The sequence below is a fragment of the Pipra filicauda genome, unplaced genomic scaffold (assembly GCF_003945595.2).
Source record: "Pipra filicauda isolate LSUMZ 115617 unplaced genomic scaffold, ASM394559v2 scaffold493_size893225_pilon, whole genome shotgun sequence".
Taxonomy (NCBI): domain Eukaryota; kingdom Metazoa; phylum Chordata; class Aves; order Passeriformes; family Pipridae; genus Pipra; species Pipra filicauda.
In genome coordinates this window covers 613,573-637,037 of record NW_024104635.1, presented here as the reverse complement: position 1 = coordinate 637,037, position 23,465 = coordinate 613,573, and the positions used below count along the sequence as shown (strand labels likewise).

The 23,465-nt window shown below is 44.5% G+C and overlaps 1 protein-coding gene across 1 annotated transcript in view; it reads left to right on the top strand.

Annotated features, from left to right (window-relative positions):
- The first annotated feature begins 225 nt into the window (after positions 1 to 225).
- ATXN10 (ataxin 10) overlaps positions 226 to 23,465 on the top strand; it is a 67,236-nt gene continuing 43,996 nt past the window's right edge. The window contains exons 1-5 of the mRNA XM_027742835.2: positions 226 to 338; positions 2,403 to 2,594; positions 4,020 to 4,102; positions 20,891 to 20,987; positions 21,836 to 22,000. Coding sequence (XP_027598636.2) covers positions 250 to 338; positions 2,403 to 2,594; positions 4,020 to 4,102; positions 20,891 to 20,987; positions 21,836 to 22,000 — 626 coding nt within the window. The 5' untranslated portion in view covers positions 226 to 249. The remainder of the gene's footprint in view (positions 339 to 2,402; positions 2,595 to 4,019; positions 4,103 to 20,890; positions 20,988 to 21,835; positions 22,001 to 23,465) is intronic.

Genomic DNA, 23,465 nt, shown 5'->3' with positions numbered 1-23,465 from the left:
GGCGGGGCGGCACCGCCGCCATCGGCCCTCACGGCGGGGGCGGGGCCTCGGCAGGGGCGGGGCGGGGCCGGGCCGGGCCGGGGGCGGAGCGGGGCCGTGTCGGGGCCGGAGCGGGGCCGGGCCGGGCCGGGGGCGGAGCGGGGCCGTGTCGGGGCCGGAGCGGGGCCGGGCCGGGGGCGGAGCGGGGCCGTGTCGGGGGCGGAGCGGGGCCGGGCCGTGTCGGGGGCGGAGCGGGGCCGTGCCTTGGCGATGGCGGCGGCCGGAGCAGTGTCGCTGTGCTCGGCCCGCCTGGAGAGCGTGCGGGCGCTGTCGGGGCAGCTCCGGGAGGCGCGGCGCAGGTAGCGGGGGGGGCGCGGCGGCGCCGGCAGAGGGTCCCCGGCCCGGCCCGGCCCGGCCCTGCGCGCAGCCGGGAAAGGGGCGCTCGGTGCCCGCTGGACCCTCCGCCGCGGGACACCCGCACAGCCCCGGCTGCCCCCGGGCCGGGCCGAGCGCTCGCACGGCCTGCTCCGACCGCCGGCTCCTGTCTTGGGCAGGCGGGGCCGAAGCGGGTCAGCTCCGTGCGATAGCCCAGCACGTGGTGTAGGCTGATAGGAGGGAAACTGCAGCGGACTGAGCGTTTTGCCATTTCAGAACGGTGCCCGTGTCTAAGAACTCCCGGCTCACGGTTCTGCTCGATGGAGGAAACATTTCTGTGTGTTCGGGCCGCCCGGGGGCTCCTCTGCCAGAAACACGTGTCCGGGACGCGTTTCCCACGGGGCCGCGGCGCCCCAGCCCCGGAGCAGTGTTTTGGCATGTCAGGAAGCGGCAGGAGCTGCACCGCTTCCTGCGAGTTGGAAGGTTCAGGTTCCACGAATATATTTTCTTATGTCCTGAAACAAAACCAAGTTCCAAACCTTCTTTCTGGTGATGTAAGCTCCACTGTTTTCTTCATGGCTGAAGGCCAGCTCTGTTTTTGGTCTTTGTTGTGCCACTTTGGTATTTCCCCCCTAGTATTGCATCACTGCAAAATGTAGTTACTCCCCCCGCCCCCCCATAACCCTCTGTGATGCTGTGGTGGTTTTTTTAATGTTTTAATGTAGATGGAGAATGTGCGAGTGTACTGCTCTTGATCAACTCTGAGGCTGCAGGATGAAATACACACTCCCTGGGGATCTGAAATCTAATGTTGTAGTAATTTAGGGATATTAATTTGCACTGTTTTGTGTTTTCCAGCACAAGTGCTCTCCCTTGTGTGTAAGTCTCCTCCACACCCTGACAGCCCTCAATGCTGGATGCACTGTGCTGTCAGTAAGATGTAGACAAACAAAGCAGTGTCACTGTTGGAGCAAAAGGTCTTACAAGGGACTTAGAAAATGTGAACAGTGAGTAAAGACTAAGAGAGTGAGTTTTGTTCAGTCCAGGAAAGAAAACACGACAGCAGCAGAGGTGGGAGATGCTGTCTCCAGACATGTCAAAGGGATTATGGATAGGATGTGCATGGACATGATGGAGTTGGCAGTGTTTGGTTAATGTTGGACTCGATCTTAAGGGTCTTTTCCAACCTCACTGATTCTGTGGTTTGATTTATGGATGTGATCACTTATGAAAGAGGAGGTAGAATTTCTAATTCTCTGTTTAGACATTTGAGTGAGCAGCAGAACACAGGTAATACTGTATAATATACAAGTGTTTGATCAAGAAGGTCTTAAATTCTTCAGGGAGAGTTTTCTGTGTGAGCATTTTATTTAATGCTACTTTACATTTGATCTCATTTCACTTTCTTCTGTTTGATCTTGAGTACACAACAAGTCTCTTTAAGGTTCAGGGAGGCTACATCTGGATTTCCTTTGCTGACCCTGGTCAGAAGGGTTGGATGAGCAAATTGATTGAACTTCCTTTAGCAATGCCATGAACTCAGGTGTGGCTCCTCTTCACCAGCAGGTGATATCAGAGTTAGCAATGTGTGTCATGTGTTTAACTCATCTCCATTCAAGTTGATGATCCTTGTGGGTGCCTTCCAACTCAGGATGTTCATGATTCTGTGATCTAATGTGGGACACCTGAACTGTGTTGATTAATTAGAGCACCTTCTCTTAAAGCAACACACAGTGTCGTGTATAAACAAGGCAGCCCTGTGCACTGGGGAGACTTTTTCCTTTTCCCTAAGATTCCAAAGATCTGTTGAAAAGTCACGGGGAATACTAAGGGAACAAAACTCTCCTACAGCCCCTTTTCTGAAAAGGCTGGTGGGAGGACTGTGTGATGTCTTTTGCTCTTCCTACTTGAAAGACTTTGTATACTGTGCATAGTTAAAGATTGTTGCAGAAACGTCTTTGGGTTTACAGTGGGAAGTGTCATTGCCAGAGGCTTTTTAGCAGCAGGGCATTTTTTCCTCTTTTTCACCGCAAATTTATTTATTTCAGAGAAGTGGCAGAAGAAAGTGTATTTCGAGAGCTCCTGGAAATCCTGACCAGTGCCTCCCGTGCCATTGAGCAGAGCTGCAGGGACTCCTGTGGGCTGGCAGATGTGGACACCTGCCTGCTGCTCGTGGCTGAGTGCTTCAGGTGCCTGAGGAATGCCTGTGTGCAGTGTGCCAGGAACCAGCACCTCCTGAGGTACAGTCAGCAGCTGGTTTAGCCCACGAAAAATTACCACCACCTGATGTTTGTGTGCTTTCATACAGAGATTATTGTTTTACTCTGCTGTGTTGGTTGATTTATTAACTGGCATTTTCTGATTGATACAATCACTTGAAATCAAATATGCAAGAAACAAAAACAGCTGAGCTATTTGTCGGTCTGAGTTTGGGGCTCTGCTGAATAATGGAACGACCGTCTGGGTCCTTAATACAAGTTGATGATGCAAATGCTATAAACCTGTTGGAAGCCTGACTGTATAAATACCCATTTTTTTCTCTTTCTTCAATTTTTTGGATAACATAATGAATGAGTAAATAGTCAAAATTACCAGTTACAGAAGTAGTGTCTTTTAAGGTACATTTAGATCTGTCTGGCCCTCATGGCAAAGGAAAGCATGTAGAACTTGTGCATATTAACCCTGATACATGCCCAGGCAAACTGATATTAATGGAGGAAAAGTCAATCTGGCTCCTTAAGTTATTTAGCCTCTCTTATTTTTGCCTGTGTCTCTTGCAGCATTGAAGGGATGCTTGGGACACAAGGAGCTGTAGTTAGTGAAAACCTGGTAGTCTGGCTGCTGTTTTTTAAAAACCCAACAAAACAGCAACACTCTCCCTGCCCCAATCCTGCCCAAGAACCTCAAACCAACTGACCAAAAAAAAAAACCCAAAGGCCTGTTACAAGTTTCTTGTGGGTCACAAAGACTTACTGTGGAGTACAGTCTGCAAATTTGGCTTCTTGGGACTTGTCAAATTTGATTTATTGAACTAAATGTAATTTTGCCCTGGGACCAAGTCGTAGCTTCTGTGCTGGGGCAGAGTTTTGTTAATGCCACAAGAGTTGCAACTCAGACCATTCTGAGATGGCACCTATGATTTTCCTCCTCACTGGAGGAAGGATAAATGGTTACTTGACCTTCTCTGCTTCCCTCTGAGAGTTGTGTAAGGTTCCCTTGGAGCTGGCCCCCTTGGTTTTTGATGGTGTCACAAACTGCTTTGTTGGCATTGAAAATCCTCCAAGTTTATTACAGAGGAATGTACGTGACTCTTTCCCTGGATGCTTTTACACAAGTAAAGCTGTTCAAATTACAGGAATAATTTGCTGATTTTTAACATCTGATTAGGAGAATAGCAAAAAGAGAGGAAAGGCTACTTAGCTCTGAAGGTACCGTGTCCAGAATTGTTAGAATGCAGGCTGATGCTGTAAGCCCCTTTGATTTGCTTCTGATGGCAATAATGTGGCTGCTGATAGGCAGTAAAGTAGGAGAAACTGGTTTTTATTTTGGAGATCCTGAAGAGGCTAAAGGTTTGCTGTTAACTTTGGTGAAAAGCCTTTTAATTTTACTCAAGTGTGTTTCATATCGAGCAAATTATTATTTTTTTTTCTTCAATTTAATAATAGGAACTTGGGTCTCATCTCTGCATCTGTCCATTTGATCAAATTGCTTCATGGAATGCAAGTCAAAGAAGAATTGTTATTGCCTGGTAAGGCCTGGGGTTTTGTTAAAGGTATAGCCTGCTCTGTATTTTTTTTTGTGGGGGAGGTGCAATGTCCCTTTACTGCTGTGTTTGTTTGATAAAGGTGAATTGTTTCTTTAGTTGTAGTTAAGAATCAGGGGGGAGTCTCTCTTACATTGCTTGAAAAAAATCTTGGCCTCATGTCTAGTCCAGTTGTATTTTCCATGAACTGTTCCCTGTAGATTGTTGAAGATATGTGGAAACTCTGAAATGAACCAGGATATCTGCATTGCAAAAATGAAAAGCTCCTGTAGTACCTCCCTTCAAAACATGTTCTGCTGTTTTACTGTCTTTTTATTCCATGTGCAAATGTAGTGAAATGATTTTTTTTTGATGATACTTGAAATAACTTGTCTGATTCCAGGAAGCAGATTGCAGCTGTGACTTTTTAAAACTGATTTTTAAGTTTTCCTTTGTGCATGGTGCTTGCTGGCCAGTCAGGATGATACCTGCCAAGAATTAGGTGCTGATTTGAGTAGTGTTCATGTTTCCTTAGTGAGTGAATTTTTTCTTTCTGTGCAGTGAAGGGAAAATGTGACTCCAGAGCCCTTCCTCCCTAGTGGTAGTTATTGCTACTGATTTCTCCCAAACTCATTTCACTGGATTAAGGCATTTTCAGAGAGTGATGAGGAACATCTGGTTTGTCTCTCTACTTTCAATTCTTTTCATTCCCATTCCTTGGATGAGGTTTTCCCTGGGTTCCCACTGCTGCTTTTGTATCATTGTGTGGAAGCAAGTGAAACAACTGTCCTAAGCACCTGCCCCTCAAACACCTTTGTGAAGCTGGGGGGAGCAGCAAGGTCCAGAACACTGGGCTTTCTTTTGCTGCTCAGTTTGGCTCAAACGAAGCCTTCGAGGCACGTGAGGGTTTGTGCTTAAGCCAAGGTCACTCCTGCACCCATTGCTGCCAGGGAAGGAGCAGTGCTGCCAGCATGGCCCTTCAGTGTGGGAGGGCCAGAACTGTAAGCCCTGTGGGTGACAAAAAGAGGGCTTGCTCGGGGGCCAGGAAGGGAGGAACTGATGGCACCCAGGAGTGGCTTTCAAGCCATGTCACAGGGAGGACTGGGAACCCCTCTGTAGACCAATGAGATAAAAGGAAAAGTGTTGGGAGCTGAAATGCTGCTTTTGTCCAGCCTGACACTGTCCCTGCTGGGGCCTTGGACAGCAGAGGGTTCCCAAAGCTGTCCTGGGGAGGTGGGCTCAGAGGGGCAGCCCAGCAGCTGCAGGAGAGGGAGGAGGATGTGCCCCTTGTTGGGTACAGACATGGCCTGAGGTTTCCCCCATAGTCTCATTGCTGCTGTCCCCTCCTTTGTCCCCTCCTTGCTGGACTGTCACACGTGTGCTGGTCTCTGCTCTGGGGGCTGAAGAACCAGCAGGGAATCTTGCTGAGGAAAAAAAGGAGGGATGGAACCCAGTAATTTGGTTATCTGCTTCAGGTTCCTTTTCCTAACCACAGGCTGGTGTACCGTCTGTTTGTCACCATGAACACAAGGGTGGCATTGACCAGTTTCTAACAGTGTTTCAGTCAGAGTTGTTCTGGGACTGCTACTCGATGTAGCCATTCAGCAAACACGTTGGAGTTGGAACTGAAGTTTGCTGTATTGACCCAGGATAGGTGGCTCATCTGATACTGTTGGGGAACCTCAGTGAAGAGCATGGCTTATGTATTCCCTGTGTCTCAGCACAACAGCACAAAAATTCTAGACAAGCAAGTGTTGCTAATTCCTTGCTGAGTGATCTGATGAACTTTGTTCTAAGTGGAAATGAAGCTGGTGCCTGGAGCAGCAGCTCCTGCTGCAGGGGGTACCTGGGAAGGGAACAGTTCAATTTGACTGTGGATTATTAGTTGTGGTGTCAGAAGCGAAGCAAATCGCTCAGTTGGGCTTGGATGGCACTGCTGAAACAAAAGAAACCCATGAAATCAGTAAATGGCACTGGGTTTATTAACTGTAATTCTGCTTCGTGATTCCCCTCATGTTTCATGTAGGGAATCAGGTCATGGGGCTAGAGTAGCATGTGTATTTTGTTCTAGCAGATAATTAGGTGTAAAGTGGAATATTTCAAGGTGTTCACTTGGATATGTGTCCCGTTTCCTCCCTCAGATGGCTGCTTGGACTGGGTGATCCCTCTTGGTGCCTGTTTATATCCTTAGGTTTGTTAAAGTACCTTCATGTTGCTTCCACAGCAACAAACTAAAAGGAGAAAGAGGCAATGCTGTATTGCAGAGTGAACAGCACTGAGCAGTGTTTCAGACCGTGTAACAAATCACTGTAGGCTGAGTAAATTTGAAGTTCCAGCACTATTGTATTTATGAAGATGAGATTGAAAATTCTTCCTGCAGACTGAAAAATTGGTTTAACCTGATCTATGGTATGTTTGCACTCTTATCCACTGGCGAGTCTGAGCAGTGGGGTAATTTTTGTAGGAAAGTTCAGTGTAGTACAATTTGAAATGGGTAAAACCAGAAATGAAATAAAGTATATATTCTGTGGCCACTACTGTGACCAGTGTGGTAGTTCTAAGGGAGAGGATGTGATCAAAGCAGCCAAAAAGGAGGTGTTGTGCTAAGTAGCGTGACTAAAAACTGTTGCTAATAGTTATTCAATTAAATCCAGAATCCTTTGCATCTTCTCTGCTAGGAGAAATACTTTAAAAATAGTTTATCTTAGGCCTAGGTTTTATATACATGGTTAATTGGGCTCCTCACTTCAGTATATTTACTGAAACAACTCTACTGTGAGTTTTCGGCATATATCTTTCTTTTTTCTTTTTTTAATGGTACCAAAAAAAAAAATCCTGTGTGCTTGTAATGTACTTGTCCCAGCCAACTGTGAACAAAGCTTTTGTTTTGAGTGCATGATAAGGCAGTGGGCCAGAAAACTTGAAGGTGAGTTGGAATGCCTGTCCTGAAATAGCTCTTTAAGGCTTCAGATAGGTTTAAAAATAAATAGTTAATTCTTACATATGGCATATAAGGGTTGTCCAATCCCACCTGCAAGCCAGCTGTCCCTGTAATAATATTCTCCTTTCTTTTCCATACTTACATTAAAAATCAACCAGCATTTTTAGGCCTTTCCTGTGAGGTGTTGCTGCAGTTAGCTATTTGTCCCCACTCTTTCTCCCAGCTTACTTCCCAGTTAGTCTGAGTTGCATTCCACAGCCTCGTGTCCCTTCTCATAATTGCTTACAGTACATAGCAAGAATCTGTCTGGAGCAAGTTTTTTACTACTTGGAGGAGGGACCCTGCTCTAAGGAGTTGCACAGTGAAGCCAACAGCTAGATGAGTGTGCAGAGAGTTCAGAGAATCATGGAATGATTAGGGTTGGAAAAGCCCTCCCAGCCCACGGATCCCCCCTGTGCCCCATCCCCACCTTGTCCCCAGCCCAGAGCACTGAGTGCCACGGCCAGGCCTTCCTGGGACACCTCCAGGGCTGGGCACTCCAAACCTCCCTGGGCAACCCCTGCCAGTGCCTGGCCACCCTTTCCAGGAGGAAGTTCCTCCTGATGTCCAACCTGATCTCACCTGGCACAGCCTGAGGCTGTTTCCTCTCATCTTGTCCCTTTTTCCCTTGGAGCAGAGATACTCAATTTTTTACTTTAAGTTGTAGGGAAAAATTGAACTCTCTGCAGAATATAGATTTAGTGGAATTTTCACATTAATTCTTTTAATTAAAAGAATTAAAGTTTCATCATAACAACCTTTTTTTTTTCCTGCTCTGGGTACAAAAGCAAAAAGCACTTGCCAGAGGAGCAGCTGATGAAGCTGCCAGATGAACTTTATCTGAACTTAAAGCAGACCCACATCTCTTAAGAGCTAAGAAGTAGTTCAGTATGTTTGGGATTGCAGCAGACATAGGAAATATCCTTGTCAGAAGCCCAAGTAGAAAATCTCCTTCACTTCATTGCATGTGTCTCATGGGGTTAGGTTTGTTTCTTTTTTTCCTTTTTGCTATGGCAAATCCTAAGCTTTCCAGCAGAACTTTGGGAAGGTACATTGAGGTTTGTCAAGATGATGGATCTTTAAATTCTAGAGTGAGAGAACTGGATTTAGGATTCATCTCTGAAATCTGGAAAAAAAAAAAGAAAAGATAGTTGCAAGCAAAGGCATATGTGTTTTGCAGCAAGCTTACGTTCTGTAGGCATGTCCCATTTGATCCTCTCATTTATTCCCACTCCAGCTTGGACAGGAGGAGCTTTAATCTTTTTGTTTGTAAATAGATCTTCTCAAACCTTTCACCGCCTCAAAATACTGCCGATGCTGAAGAACGTGCCTTGAATTCCAACGTAATTGCTTAAAAACGATTCATCTGCCAAAATACTTTTCTACCCTCTCGTATGAAAAGGCACTGAGTGCCTGATGGCTGCCCTGCCTCAGACAATTTGTTGTGCAAGTTCTCTGAATGAGGTGATTGTCCCCTCTGAGCAGAACTGAGCTCTCAGTGTGTGCCTGGGAGGTGCTCCGAGCGTGGCTCCAGCATTCCAAACTTCCAGGCTCCTGGGGATGCAGAGCTTGTGTTAAATCAAGTAGCACAGGTGTTGGTGTTACTGTACTGTGCTGATGCCGTGGCCCTGAAGTTTTTGGGAGTTTTAAGCAATCAGGGTAAGCTGCCTCAAAATGTGTTATAATGGGGGAATCCCAGAATCATTAGGGTTGGAAAAGCACTCCCAGGTCATGGAGTCCCCCCTGTGCCCCATCCCCACCTTGTCCCCAGCCCAGAGCACTGAGTGCCACGGCCAGGCCTTCCTGGGACACCTCCAGGGCTGGGCACTCCAAACCTCCCTGGGCAGCCCCTGCCAGTGCCTGGCCACCCTTTCCAGGGAGAAATTCCTCCTGATGTCCAACCTGAGCCTCCCCTGGCACAGCTGGAGGCCGTTCCCTCTCCTCCTGTCCCTTGTTCCCTGGCAGCAGAGCCCGACCCCCCCCGGCTCCCCCCTCCTGTCAGGGGGTTACAGAGCCAGAAGGTCCCCCCTGAGCCTCCTTTTCTCCAGGCTGAGCCCCCCCAGCTCCCTCAGCTGCTCCTGCTGCTCCAACCCCTTCCCAGCTCTGTTCCCTTCCCTGCACACGCTCCAGCCCCTCAATGTCTTTAATGAGAGGCCCAGAACTGGACACAGCCCTCAAGGTGCCTCTGCAGTGCCAGCACAGGGCACAGTCCCTGCCCTGCTCCTGCTGGACACACCGTGGCTGATGCAGAATTTTTTGATGCAGAATGTGAGCAGCCTGTGTTCATGGCACGGGCACTGCTGGGGATCTCAGCCAAAATCCGTGCCCAGGTGTGCTGGCAGTTCGAGCAAGGTTTGGGGTGTTCACTGCTCTGAGTGCTACGAAGCCCAGGAACTTCGGCTAAATTGTAGTGGATAATAAGCTGGAATCCTTGAACAGGAATTTGACTTTGCTTCCAATGTTCTGCAAAGTGTTCAGGTGTAGTTAAACAGCTACAGATACTCTCTTCAGAACAGAACTGAAAGCATTCCTTTAAAAGCAGTGCTGAAAGATGACCCCGTGTAAATTTTTTAATACTGTGCTTATTATAGTAACTGGAGCATTTTCTGGTAGGATGTTCAGCAACGTGAATATCAGGTGTCTAACACCTGTTCCTGCTTCCTTTCTTGAGGGAGGATGTGTGGGAAAATATGGAATATCTGGTTTTAAACATTTTTCAAGGACTGCAAATGTCATGTTCTTAAAAGGGAGCTATAGAAAATGTGTCTTGCTTTGAGCCTTTTTTCCTCCCATCTTTTTTCCCCTGCCCTTTTTTCCTCCCTCAGGCCTTTTTCCTCCCACCTCTTTTCCCACCTTTTTTTCCTTACCTTTTTTCCTCTTGCCTTTTTCTTCCCGCCTTTTTTCCTCCTTACCTTTTGTCCTCCTGCCTTTTTTCCTCTCTCCCTTTTTCCCCCCTTTTTTCCCTCTCCTCCTTTTTTAGCTCTTCTCTTTTTTTTCTCTCTCCTTTCCTGCTGCCTCTTTTCTCTCTGCCCACCAGGAGCATTAGTAATCCCTTGGGAATCCCTTGTGTTTGGCCTCAGTCTGTGGTGTTTAAATGCTCTGGCTGGTTTGATCAGCTCTCATGCATATTTTTGTTTTAGTTAATGAAAACCCAGTTACCCCAGACCTTGGTACTTATGGGTTGCTCCTTGTCTAGGAAGCAAATGCCTTGGGAAGTACATTTTAGTCTATCAGTGCAGAAGAGACAGCACTGAGTAACCTTGGAATTCAAAGCTTTGTCCAAATAAAAATATCAGTCCTTTATAGACATTAAAAATAAAAAAATAACACGGGGTTGTGTGTGTGCTTCAGCAGTAAGATCTAAGGGACCTAGGCCTATATATAGGTTCCAGAGATTACATTTCTTGCAAAAGCCAGATGGGATGGAAGCATTTCATCTTTGATGAAGTAACAAGACCTCTCCTGAGGTCTGCAGGAGAACATCCCAGGGTTGAGCAAAGAAGGATACTTGATTTCTTTATAAGCTTTTGAAGGTGAAGACATGCTGTGTTTCAAAAGCCACTGAACTGTAAGCTGTGGGAGTTCATGTAGCACTAGAAAATCACGTTGAAGTTTCGTTATGAGAGATTACTGAAAATGGATGGGAAGAGGAGATAAGATTCTCAGCAGCTGCACTGGGTACCTTCTCCCTTCTAAAAAGTTGTTAATTCAAAGTCGTTGTCCAAGATCTACAGAAAAGGAGATGTTTAATCAAATGTTTTTGTTTTGCTCAATAAGAATCTGAGTAAAACAGGGTTGAATTGTTATATTTGCAAAAGTATTCCTGAAAGCAAAAATGGATGAATACCAGTGAAGTGGTTTCAATGATTTCTACTTTAAGAGAGGCTGGGAGAAATAAAGCTTCAGTTCTGTCATGGCTCAGTGAGACAAACCAGAAGATGTTCCTTTGCTCTGATCTTTTCCCAGTTCTGCACTGAACCACTGGCAGAGGGGAATTGCCGTGGAAAACTGAGACTGGCTAACTTGGAAGGTACAGAAGGGCAGGGAAAGGAGGTGGTCTCAAACCTGCCAAACCAGCCTGAACTGGTTTTCCTGTATTGTTTCTTAAATGGGCAGCCACGTGTCCCTAACCCTTTACTGTTTCTTGTCAATATTTATCTGTTTATTTGTTTTCTTCCCCTAGAAGGCAGTGGCAACAGCAGCACTCTTACTTTTGGTCCCCTTAAAAACACTACCTTCCTACCAGTAGGAAACTGAGCTAGAAGCAAATAGTTGGACCTTTTTGGAGTGCATTGGAGTGGTACCTTTGCAGAATGAGTTAGAAATTCTGGATATTTAAGGCTTAATTAGTTTGAAAATCTGAGCATTTATGGCTTATCTACTAACATCAGAGTCTAACTATTTTCCCCCCCCTTTTTGATACTTTTGTGTGTACCTTATCCTTTGAAATGCCTGGTCATTCAGCAATGTATTTTAAATGAGCAGGAAGGAGAAACAGAGTGGTCAGTTATGGAACCTGAATGTTCTTTATATGAATGCCAATATCGACCAAAGGAGTCACTCTCTTATCTTTTGTGCTTGTCTTTTATGTATTGTCCAGGAACTTTCATTCTCCTATTTTATTCTTAAAAAAAATTGCATTTTGCTGTCTCTGCTTTTTGTAGCACTTTAATCCTGTTGCACTGAATGGTTACATTTCCAAATCACCACTAGTGATATAAAAAATAAATATTTTAAAGCATGCCTGGAAGGTGTGATGTAGATTTTGACTGGACAGACATCATAGCAGAGCAAATATTCAGAGCTCACCCAATGCATTTGGGAAACCATTCCTGAGATTTATTGTCTGTGGACTGGGGTCTGTAGCTCTCTGAACACGTGTCTCCACACAAGCTTTGTTATATGGATTTGGAGAAGGTGTAACTTCTGAATTTTGTCCTGGAGACTCTTATACACAATGACTACTAAATTTAAACCGACAGGATTAAGGAAGGAAAGTTCATCCTTCCTCTCTTCCCACATCAGTGCCTCCTGTATTTCTCTCTGGAGGAGAAGGCATACTGTTTGTTGGGGATCGTGTCTGTTATTGTTTTGTTTCTGAGGGTCTACTGTAAATTCTTGTGCTGCGGATTTTTTGGTATGAGTCACGTTAGGTGCTGATTTATGTGGAATGAGTGAGTGGTTATAAAGCTTGAATCACTTTACCTGTCCTAGAGGCCGATCATGAACTGTTCATGGGTGACATTTGTCAGTTTAGGTTCATATGGCTTTTGTTTTGAGGGAGGGGAGGTGGGAGAGGGCAGTTCCCAGATGGACCCACAGTGTGTGGGGTTGATTCCCAAACAGCAGCGTGAAAGGAGCATGCCTCAGCTGCTTGGAAATAAAGAGGGTTTAAACATCTGCACTTCCATTTATTTTTTTTTTGTGTTTGGGGTTTCCTTTTGCTTACTGCTAGCATAATTAAAACTACTTGTGTATTACAGCTTAAAGAGACCAGATGCTAATTTAAACGGACTTTTTTTAGCCATAGGAATAAGGGACATAGGAATAAGAGTTGCCAGTTTCCTATGTGTGATCTTTGCTTTGTCTGTTAGGCTTTTTGTATGGGGGATTGGTGCCAACACTTTGCTGCCACTGTTAAAGTAAAAACTATAATTACATTGTCAAAATAATATTTATAGTATTTTCGGGGAATAATTGTGGGAGTGTGACGAATATATTATACTCATCAAACTTTTATGTAAACATAAGCATGAGTTTTTTATTTGAGTTATTGGTGTTGTTTTTGGCCTTTGTGTTTTTCCAATCTGTAAAAATAATATTGGGATTTTCATGGTCTCTGTAGCATTTGCAGAGTGTGTGCCCTAACAATCAGTTGATACACTATCTGGTAGGAGTAAACTGCTAGTTGCACTTGTATTGGGATTTTGGTTTCGTGTTTCCATAGCTTAAGAAAATCCTCTGTTTTTTTGAGTTTTGCAATCCCCTAATTACTATAGCTCAGAGCATTTTACTACTTTTACCAGACAGGAAGGTTTTAAGTAATTGGTTTGTTCTCTTGTACCATTAGGGGTTGTTCAGTTGGGGTGAGGTTTTTTTGTTCCTTTGTTTAGCTCTTTTTGTTTTAATGTATTGGTTTCTTCAGACAAGTCTGAGCTGCTCTTAAAAGTGAGTGTGAGCCCCAGCCAGCAAGGTCTCTGGTGGGAGGGGAGCAGCAGGATTTGTGGCCGCGGGCAGTTCCCCTGGCTGGTTCCTGGTGCAGGGCAGGGGGAGGTACCCCGGGCACAGATGCTCCAGTCCTGCCCTGCTCTGCACTTCTAAATGTACAGCTGCCCTCTCTCTGCTGGGTTTTGGTGGATACTGCCACAGCTTTTTTTGAACTGTTTTCAGAACACCTAGGAAAAGGGTTACGGCCATGGGAGGGAGAGTGGGGCTTCCAACTTCCAGCAGGGCTTGGATCATCATTGCACAGGCTCTGGTGTGGAAATACAGTAAACTCTGGTTTGCTGTGTTTTATCCTTTATTAGTCTCTCTCATTTTAAAACCTTTTCCTAGATCTAAATGTCCTGTGTTTGAATCCTGTGGTTCTTGGTAGTGGTTTTTTCCTTCTGTGGGCTCGATCCTCTGCCTAAGTCCTGTTGTTTCTGCAGTGACTGACTGATTTAGGATCATAGAATCACAGAATGGCCTGGGCTGGAAGAGACCTTGAAGTTCATCAACTTCCAACCCTCTGCCATGGGCAGGGGCACCTTCCACTAGCCCAGGTTGCTCAGAGCCCCGTCCCAGCTTGGACACTTGAACACTTCCAGGGCTGGGGCAGCCACAGCTTCTCTGGGCAACCTAAGCCAGGACCTCCCCACCCTCACAGGGGAGAATTTCTTCCTAATATCTAATCTAAACCTACTCTGTCAGCTTGAAGCCCTTCTCCTTGTCCTGTCTCTCTCCATTTAAGCTGTGCTGAGCTGAATTATTTCATTTACTGTGGACTGTGAGTATAAAAATGTTTTATTTCAACACCTTGTTGAGCTACAGTTTGAACTACAGACCAGATCTTGCCTGATGATGTTCACCTGCCAGGTACTGATGGCATGGATGGCACTGGGAGCAGACTTTGAAACAGTGACTGGAGCGCTGCTGCTTTCTAACAGTTTGGTGTTGTGCTGATGATCCAAGGTGTCCTTCCCGTGGCACTCACTGGTTGCTGTACTGGAAGGCAGAGGCAGTGGTGTGTCATTGTCAGTGTGAAGCATTTTGCTCCTTCTAGGAGAGAGACTAACCTGAGGAAATATCCCTAAGGCAGCACAATTAGCAGGCCAGTGGGCTGCCCTGTGGGCTCCCTGCTCTCCTTGCTGGTACAGCTTTTAGACAGTGTGTAGAGCTGGTTTGGTTTTTTTCCTGCTCCTGCAATTTGGAGGCTTTCTAGTACAGCCTGCCAAGATGTTGCTGATTTATGCCACATGCATAGTGGTTTTCTAATGTGGACTGATATCCACTTGGAGCACAAAGGAAATAGGAGTTTGCTGATGTCTATTTAATTAGAATGGTTTCTGGTTACTTTGGTTGAGGCTTGAAATGAACAGTAATGCATATATTTCTGTGGATCTTTAAATACAGTGTTCTGTAAGCCCTTCCCTTCCTTCCTCGTTCTTCACTGTCCCCTACCCCACCAGCAAATAATGTCAGCAAGAGTGATAATGAGGCAGGTTTCTGATCTACATAAATATATGTGAATCAAACCTTGCAGAAATATCTGTAGATTTAATATGGTTGCCATGTTTTCTCCAGCAGGGGCATCAGGATCTCAAGATAAAGGTGGGAAAAATGGGGCAAACCAACCTTTTAATTGCAGAGAACTTAGTAAAGGCAGAACATCCTAAATACAATGCAGGGAGAAGGAGCTGAGCTGGAAATGCCCCTTCTAAAGAACCTTCCACCAAGGCCCAAGGGTGCTGTAGTTCTTCCTCCAGGGAAAGTGAAGATGGAAGGGGATGGAAAAAAGCTGGAGGAAGATCTGGGCAGAGAGAACAATGGGAGGCATCTGCTTGTCTTTGGATAAACTGTTACCTGTTGGGATAAAAATCCAAGGGGTTATAATTGTGTAGAAGTTCACCATGGCATTCTCTGAACCTTTTGATTATCATGGCCAAGGCACAACTTCCAGAGTCTCCAGTTACAGGAGCATTGTTCCAGTGGGAAAAGGGAGCTGTGTGACTGTGGCTTTCCAGACACAAGCTACCAGATTTATTTCCCATTTTGCAGCATCCTTTTTTGCTACCAACTTTGGGCTTGGAGAGAAATGCCTTGTGCCTGTCATTACCTTCTTGGTGATAATTTTAGGGAATATTGCCAAGTTACATGATTTTTACCAAGAGACATCAAGTTCTTTCCCTTTCTCCCATCCTCTGCACAATACAGCACGTGTGATACAAAAGGGACCACAATATGGTAATGGGAAGAGGCAAACTGCCTTTATTGGTATCAAAAATAAATAAAAATAAATGGTAATGCCCAAAAAGGTTGGTGCTAAAATTGTTGCTGTATATTAATGTGGATATGCAACTGAAAATATTAAATGTAAGTATACTTGTCATTTTCTGTCCTTGCAAAAGGACCATGGTCCATCTATGAGGCAGATGCAGAATATAAATGCTACAAGGGAGGGGGGGAAGTCTGATACCCTTTCCACAGACTTACAGAAAGAGATCCTTTAGCTTTTTGAGGGAAAGTATAAACACTTAGGTGGAAATTTGGGGTTAAATGGAACAACATCCACAGTATGCCATCAAAAATAATTGGAGAAATTTGCTCATAATCTTGGTTAGTATTTTACGTGTTAATAATTTCCTTTTTTCATTTTTTTTTCAGGCCTGTACAAGGTCTCATGTAGGAGTGTGTCATAGGGTCAGACACCACGAGTAATGCATAGTGGGTGGCCAGTCCTTGTTATTTTTCTTGGTTTCCTGGCATGGTTTAAGCCCAGGTTGAGACTCCCCAGTACTTCAAACTTGCTGATTTTGCTACAGCAGGGTCTTTCTTTAAAGAGACATTGTCTGTTAGATTTAGGCTCAGCTTTTAGGCTGATTCCAGAACAAGATTTTACATGCTAATGTGTGCAGGAAGCTTATAAATGCAGTTCCAGGTCTGCAAGCACTTAGACGTGTTTTACTTCACATAGGAAACTTCTCAGGCATGTTTCTGCTGCTTGTGGGGATGTAACACGAGTCCCATTTCATATGCCTTTAGATTTTAGTAGATAATTTATTAAAGAAATGAGCACACTTATGTTTACTTTCTAAAAATGAAATGATGCAATTAAAATACCAGGAGCTAAAGAAAATGGTCCTGTTACTGTATTTAATAAGCCTTGCTAATGCTGTTTGAATCAGAGTCACTGTGAACTTCGTGTCCTCAGTGGTCTGTCAAACTGACTCTTTTCCTTCCTAGGAAATGCAGAAATAAATTTTTTTGAGTCTCCCATTGTGAGACTTCGTTAGAACTTAATTTGCATCAGAGGCTAATTTGATGTGTGCTCTGATGGTTTCTTCCAGCTCTCTTCTGCTTCATCTGTAGCTGCACATTGCTGATGGCACGGTGGGGATTTCACTTGCCGTGGAGTCAAATGCTCCTGTTCAGTCAGAACACCGTGTTGATACTCTACCTAGACGTTTATCTTGCAAGAACAGAGGGGTTGTCCAGTCAGTGCACGGAATGTTCTGGTAATATTAGAGTTGGCACTTCTGGAGGGAAAGAAAAAAAAAATTAAGAGTCCGACTTTGTTTTGGAGGTGGAGGGGTTGAGGATTGGGAGCAGAAACTTATTAAACACAACATTGCTGGTATTCCACAGATGGTAAAAGTGGGTTCCTAGTCTGCACTGCAGCAAGTGCAGGAAGATCAAGGCAGAAATCACATCGGTAGCTAGACGTTCATTTTATTTACAGAAATAAAATACCGAGCACTGCTTTAATAACGTTAAATGACAGAGCCCATATATGTATTGGACATTCAATTTGAGTAGTCTAGACAGACTGTTTTCCAAGGAAAATACATTTTCATCAGTATTTGTGGTATGATTCATGGTGGTGAAGAGGCAAATAACTCTTTTTATGACTGGAAGTTGCTTTAACTTGCAGCCACAAGGAAACAAGTCAATGACCGGATGATAGTGGTGGAAACTCACATTTTGTAGGAATAGAGGTCTACACCTTCTGCTGAGCTGGAGGTTTTATTTTCCCCGGGGTGGCAGTGTATCACAGAGCATTCTGCCATTGTTTACAAACAACCAGAGGTGCTCTGGAGGGCAGAGTGGGATGTGCTCCAGGTCCTTGTAAGCCTCAGTGCCTGCCCAGTGCAGAGGGGGCACTGCAGCTCTGCCCTTCCTGCATGTTAGTGCTTAGCAGAGCATTAAATGAGAGATGCAGGTTTGCAGGCCTTATGTTGCAGTCTGACCAGCGATGCTGTCCAGCTTTGGTTGGATTTGTTTTATATCTCTGTTTGTTTTATAATTGTAGTAGAGGCAGAGGATCACAGCTATCACTGTGCTGTCTGCCCCAAATAAAAAGAAGGGAAATCTCTTAGGCCTGTTTTAAGCCTCTACAGCTGCTGTCAAGGTGTTCCAAGGTGATCGGTGAGCAAGTTCAAGGGCTGCTGTTCCAGCCATGTGGAGCAGAAGGAAACAGTGTATTGTATTTCAAAATCCTAATGCTTAAACTCTTTGTCCTAAGAACTTCAGGGATTAAGTTTTCATCTTATACAAAATCGGATTCTGCAAATGACACTGTGTGAAATGATGTCTTTGTGAGGAGAGGGACACAGGTCAGGCCTGTGGAGATTCATGGAGCGGGTCCAGCAGAGGCTGGAGATGATTCAGGGACTGGAGCATCTCTGGGAGCAGGAAAGGCTGAGGGAGCTGGGGCTGTTCAGCCTCCAGAGCAGAGCCTGAGAGGGGCCCTCCCCAGGGTGTGTCAGGGGCTGCAGGAGGGGGCAGAGGATGGAGCAGGCTCTGCTCGGGGGGCCCAGCAATGGCACAGGAGGAACGGGCAGGAACTGATGCCCGGGAAGTTCCACCTGGGCATGAGGAAGAAAGAACTTGTTTGCTGGGCAGTGACCCAGCCCTGAACAGAGAGCAGAGAGGGTGTGGAGTCTCCTCCCTGGGGATATTCCAGAAGCCTCTGGACACAATCCTGTGCCGTGTGCTCTGGGCTGGCCCTGCCTGAGCAGGGAGGTGGGACCAGATGAGCCACTGTGGTCCCTTCCAGCCTGACCCATCCTGGGATTCTGTGTCCTTCAGACCATATAATATTATTGTTAAATGATACAATTTCAATCTAATAATTAAATGAGAAGCATGCACCAGAACCTGTTTCAGTTGTTGTGTCGTCATAAGGCACTGCAGGGAACAGAGGGAGCTGTGGTGCTGAAGGTACTGACCTGCTGGAGTGCATTTAAACCATCCTCCTGCAGGGCCACTGAGGATCAGCTGCCTCACCTTTTGCGTGGGTGGCCTGTAGGACTCTGAAAGATCAGTTTACATGTAGACAAGCATTTAGGTACCAAAATTCATTACTAAAGAGTCAGTGTTTCCACTTGTACCCCTTGCCCTGTTGTATAAAGAGGTTGTTTCTGCAGAACCTAGAGAAGTGTCCATGACCCATGGCAGGCTGGTTGAGAGGGCAAGGTGCATTCTGTGTGTTTGCATTTGCCAAAGGACACCCTTCTTTTGCAGCAGCCATTGAAGCCTCACTGAGGGCGAAAATCTCTTCAACTCTAGGGTCCATCTGCGTGTCAGAAGTTACATCTTAGTACACGTAATTTCCCAGTGGTTGACCATCAGGTTAAAAATAGTCCTGGTGACCACACACAGAGTAACCTTTTTTCAGTTAAAATGTGGCTGTGCCGATAGCTACAGAATTGTTGAAGTCGGTGTTTGATAATTGTTTTTAACTTCATAAAGATGTGTGCATTTTCATGGGAAAAGTGAAATAAGCTTGCCCTTTTTTTTTCTTTTTCTTTCTTTTCCTTTTTCCTCCCCTTTTCAGAAAGAACACTGAGCAAATGGAAAAATGGAAGGCTGTCTTCATCAGCTTCTAGATTTTCTTGCTTTTGCTCTAAGGGCATGGAAAGGCCATGGAAGGAAATGGCCTTAAGTTGTGCCAGGGGACGTTTAGGTTTGGTATCAGGGAAAACTTCTTCGTGGAAAGGGTTGTCAAGCATTGGAAAGGGCTTCCAGAGAAGTGGTGGAGTCACCATCCTTGGAAGTGTTCAGAAAACATGTGGATGTGGCACTTGAGGACATGATGTAGTAGTGAAACATGATGGTGCTGGGTTGATGGTTGGACTTGATGATATTAAAGGTCTTTTCCAAGCTTAACGATTCCAGGAGTCTGTGATTTTATGGCGATGAAGTTTTTGCAGAGGAGAAAAGCAGTGTCTGTACAGTAAGAATGGTAGCTTTAAAAGATCTGTGGTGTTTTTTCCCTAGTCTGTAGTAGTTTTTGGGCAGACTAATCTCTAATGACCAAAGTGTAATTCATAGCTGGAAAAGGTCAAGCAAATTCCAGGGAAAGACTGGGTATAATCAGCCAACCTCTTGTATCCATGGGAGGCCTTTCTCCTCACAGTGTAGGTAAGGAGTTCCCCAAAGGAAGCAATACCCTGTTCCTAGGATTTGCTGCCTTTTTGGTTTTCTTTTTCCCATAAAGTGTCCTCTGGTGTGCCTGTGCTTGTCCCTCAGCAAACTCCTGAGTCAGCAGGGTGGGAAGCAGATGGGCAGGAAAAGCAGAAGCACAGGGACAAGCAGGAAATAAAGAAACAGTGCAGATGTGCAGGGAGAGAACGGGCATCATCACAACTAGAGGGGAATAGGATTCAAAATGCATTATGGAGAAGACATACATACTTTGGGCTTAAACATATATATATATACACGTGGAAGGACAAGTTACTATTCCCTAAGCCCCAGTGACCTCATTTTTGACTTGCTTTCTTGTTGTTCCCAAGGGAATGTATGCCCAGACTTCTGCAGGAAATCTGGCTGCCAGCTGGCACAACATCCTTCCAAGAGACCTAATTTTAGATTTACAGAACCTGGCAATATCAGCCACCTCCATCTGTAATAGGCTGATATTTGTAATAGCTCTTAAACTGAGTTTAAACATTTAATTTGAAGTTTCTTTGCCAGCCTGTTAACAAGGCCCAGGCTATTGAGAGCTGTCAATAGGGCTAGCAAAGTGTTTTAATTTTGTGAGGTCTGTGGATTCATGTTTTTCTTTTTTGTGAATTTAGACCTTTTGGCTGCTCTAGGATATTAAACTGTGTGGTGAAATACCATCTTCCCATATTTAAATCTGTATTGAGAAGAGGCTAAAATAAATCCTTTGTAGTAAGAGCAGAAATCTGCCATATTAAATTCAGTGTTAAAATTGGAGGCAAAGTAACTTGGAGTGCTGGCTTTGATTTTTCTGGGATAGAAATTACCAGGTACTGAGCACATCGTCATATTCTTTAATGACTTGACCAGCTAAGCAGAATGTGATGTGAATAGCAAGGTACTGTCAATTCGTTCTTGTCATCACTAGTTGCCAGTGTTTAATACCCAAACAAGTCCTGTGTATAATTCTAAAATACTTTGTAAAATTATTTGCATTAGAAGAGAAAATGCCAATATTTATGTACAGTAGCAGTGAAATACTGCACCTGAAGCTTTGTGGAGATGGTTCTGCACTGTGTGTCTGTAATACCGAAATGTCGTTTATATGAAATGTATTAGTTGGTGTTTTGAATTCCTGTTAATATTATTTTCTGGTTTTTTTTCAGCTCTTCGTTGTAGTCTCCAGTTTCTTGGAAACATTGCAGCAGGAAATGGAGATTCCCAGAATAGCCTTTGGAAGTGTGCTTTCCCAGATCTCTTCTTGTAAGCATGGAGGCGGGTTTTCTCCTGGTGTCATTTCTGTGGTTGTGTTCAAATCTCTTGCACATGATGGCTGTGCCCTTTGCACCATGAAACTCTGAAAAATAACTTTGGTGAGGAGGGGATGGTTGAGACCATATCCTGTAGATGTTTTTTGTTAGCCAACCGCAAGGGTCAGGGCCTTTCGAAACCTGCTTGTTCCACACTAACCGTAAATTGATTTAATTTGGTGGAAACTGGAAGAAAACCCTATTTTGAATGACGAGCTTCAACCATGAGCTGTATTTCAGATGTGTTTTCAAGCAGTTACACTCCTTTCCAAGAAGGCAGCGTTTTCTTTTTTCACCGCTGTGCAGGCCTTTCAGTATTGCTGGATCATGCAGAATCTACACAGGTCCATTAATCTTTGTGTCTTCCAATCCTTTTGTCCCCCTCCTGAGCTCACCAGCATATCTTCCTGGAGGTTTCGTCATGTTTGTGTAATGAAATATTAAATAAACTATCCTGTGCAGACACACGGCAACGTAGTTGATGTGTTTGCCCAGACTTTTCATAGTGAGCTGGTGACAAAGGCTTGAGAATTGTTCTGAGTGGGTGTAGAAAGACCTTATGAAGCAGTTTATTATTGTTCCCCCCAGTTTCTAGCTCTTCAGTTAGTTCTAATTTCGCATGAATATTTTCAAGTTTCCTGTTAAGTTTGACCTTCAGCTGGGACTTGGGGTGAATTCTGTCCCTCTTAGGCAGAGCCCAACTCGTGGTTGTGTGGAAGAGCAGCTCAGTGAGCTGGGTGCCACTGGCCTGCTTTTGCAGGCTCCTGTTAAGGTGCTGTCCCTCCCTGTTTTCCCTGGCAGGACGTGCCTGACGTACAGCGACAGGAAGGTTGTTGCCTATTGCTGCATGGTCCTGTTCACCTGCCTGGGCCCGGGCAAGGTGGGAGAGCTGCTGCAGCCCGGGAACTTGGCTGTGGCTCTGCACGTGCTGAGGGTCTACAGGGAGCAGCTGGAGTCCGAGTGGTCGTATGTATCTTTAGAGTTGGCTTTTCCTGGTGTAAATCTGTGTTAAAATGTCTCAGTCTGTGACACTGCTGGGTGGGAAATGCAGATCTATTTAGCAATTAGCCACTTAGTACAGAGGGAATTTTCATGATAGTTTCAATGGCTGTTTTGATTGTTGCTAAAATAAGGCTACATTTTTTGTTGTGGATATGTAACAGAATTTTCAAATCACGGTCTGTTTTTCTTTTTTTTAATGTAACAGGGTTCTAACTAATTTATATTTGTGTGCTGGCCTGTGGAGGTTTTTTCAAGTTAGCACAGACAAGGAAGACTTGTATGAGTAGTGCTTGGGATTGCCACACAAAACCTGGGGGTTTTCTTTTTTTTTCTTTGTTAACAAATCTGTTGTCTAGTGCAACGTGCCATCATTTTTATACCAAAACAGAAGAAGTTTTGTTTGTGAATCTTTATTTTCATACTTTAAGGCACCTAATCAGTGGTTTTATTCTACTGAGCTTTTCTGGTTTTTTTTGCTAATGGCCATTCCTGTAAATATTGTTGTCAGTTATGCATTTGATAAATGTTCTGCCCTGCACAGCAAGGATACACAGTCAGCTAATTATGTGATGTATTCCAAGGGGAAAAAAAATGGTTTGTATGTTTTTGTAGCATTCTTTTGAAGGTCATGTTTAAATTTAGAATTTAATTAGGAAGAATTGTGGGGGTTTTACGAGTTGTTTGGAAAATCTCTAAAGAGAGTTAAGATGATTGAATGAAAATCAAATGTCATTTAATAGTTTGCTTTTGTACTGAAAAAATTACTTTAAATTTGTTTGTGGCTGGGCTTTTTTTATGACAAGGTCAATTTGCTTAGGACATAAATAGTTCTCAGAAAGCAAACTGTAAATTAATTTCAGGGTCAGGTGACGAGACTTCTGTTGGAGAAGTGGCAAACTAAGTCTAGTTTTGTCATTTGCAATAACAGAAAGGTTGGTTTCCAGATAATTATCTTGATAATCCTTAATTTTCTTTATGTATTGATGAGCTGAAATGTGTTTTGACTGAGATATGAAAGCTGTGGTGGTAAATTTATGTTTCGAAGGTAATTGCAGAATAAATGCAGCATCAAAATGAATGCTGAGGGATCCAGTTCCCTAATCTCTCCAGTCTTAAGTGCATTCTGTGGATGTTGTGATGAAAATGTCTTACCTCCACATGGATGTTTGAGGTGGGTGGGAGACTCTCTTCAGGGTTGTCTTCAAGTTAAAAAGGGGTAAACTTGTATACGAGATAGAAGACCCTGATGAAGGAAAAGAGAGGAGTGGAAAGGGTAACCCTGGCCCTGCCATAGGGCATTTGCAGAAAGTTTGCCCTCTGATTCCTGTCAGAATGCTCAGTTCCTCGTATGGGGAAAAGCACTGGAATTTCTTCCAGCCCTTAAGAAAATAATACATTTGGTTTTCTTTCCTAGTACTTTATTGGCTTG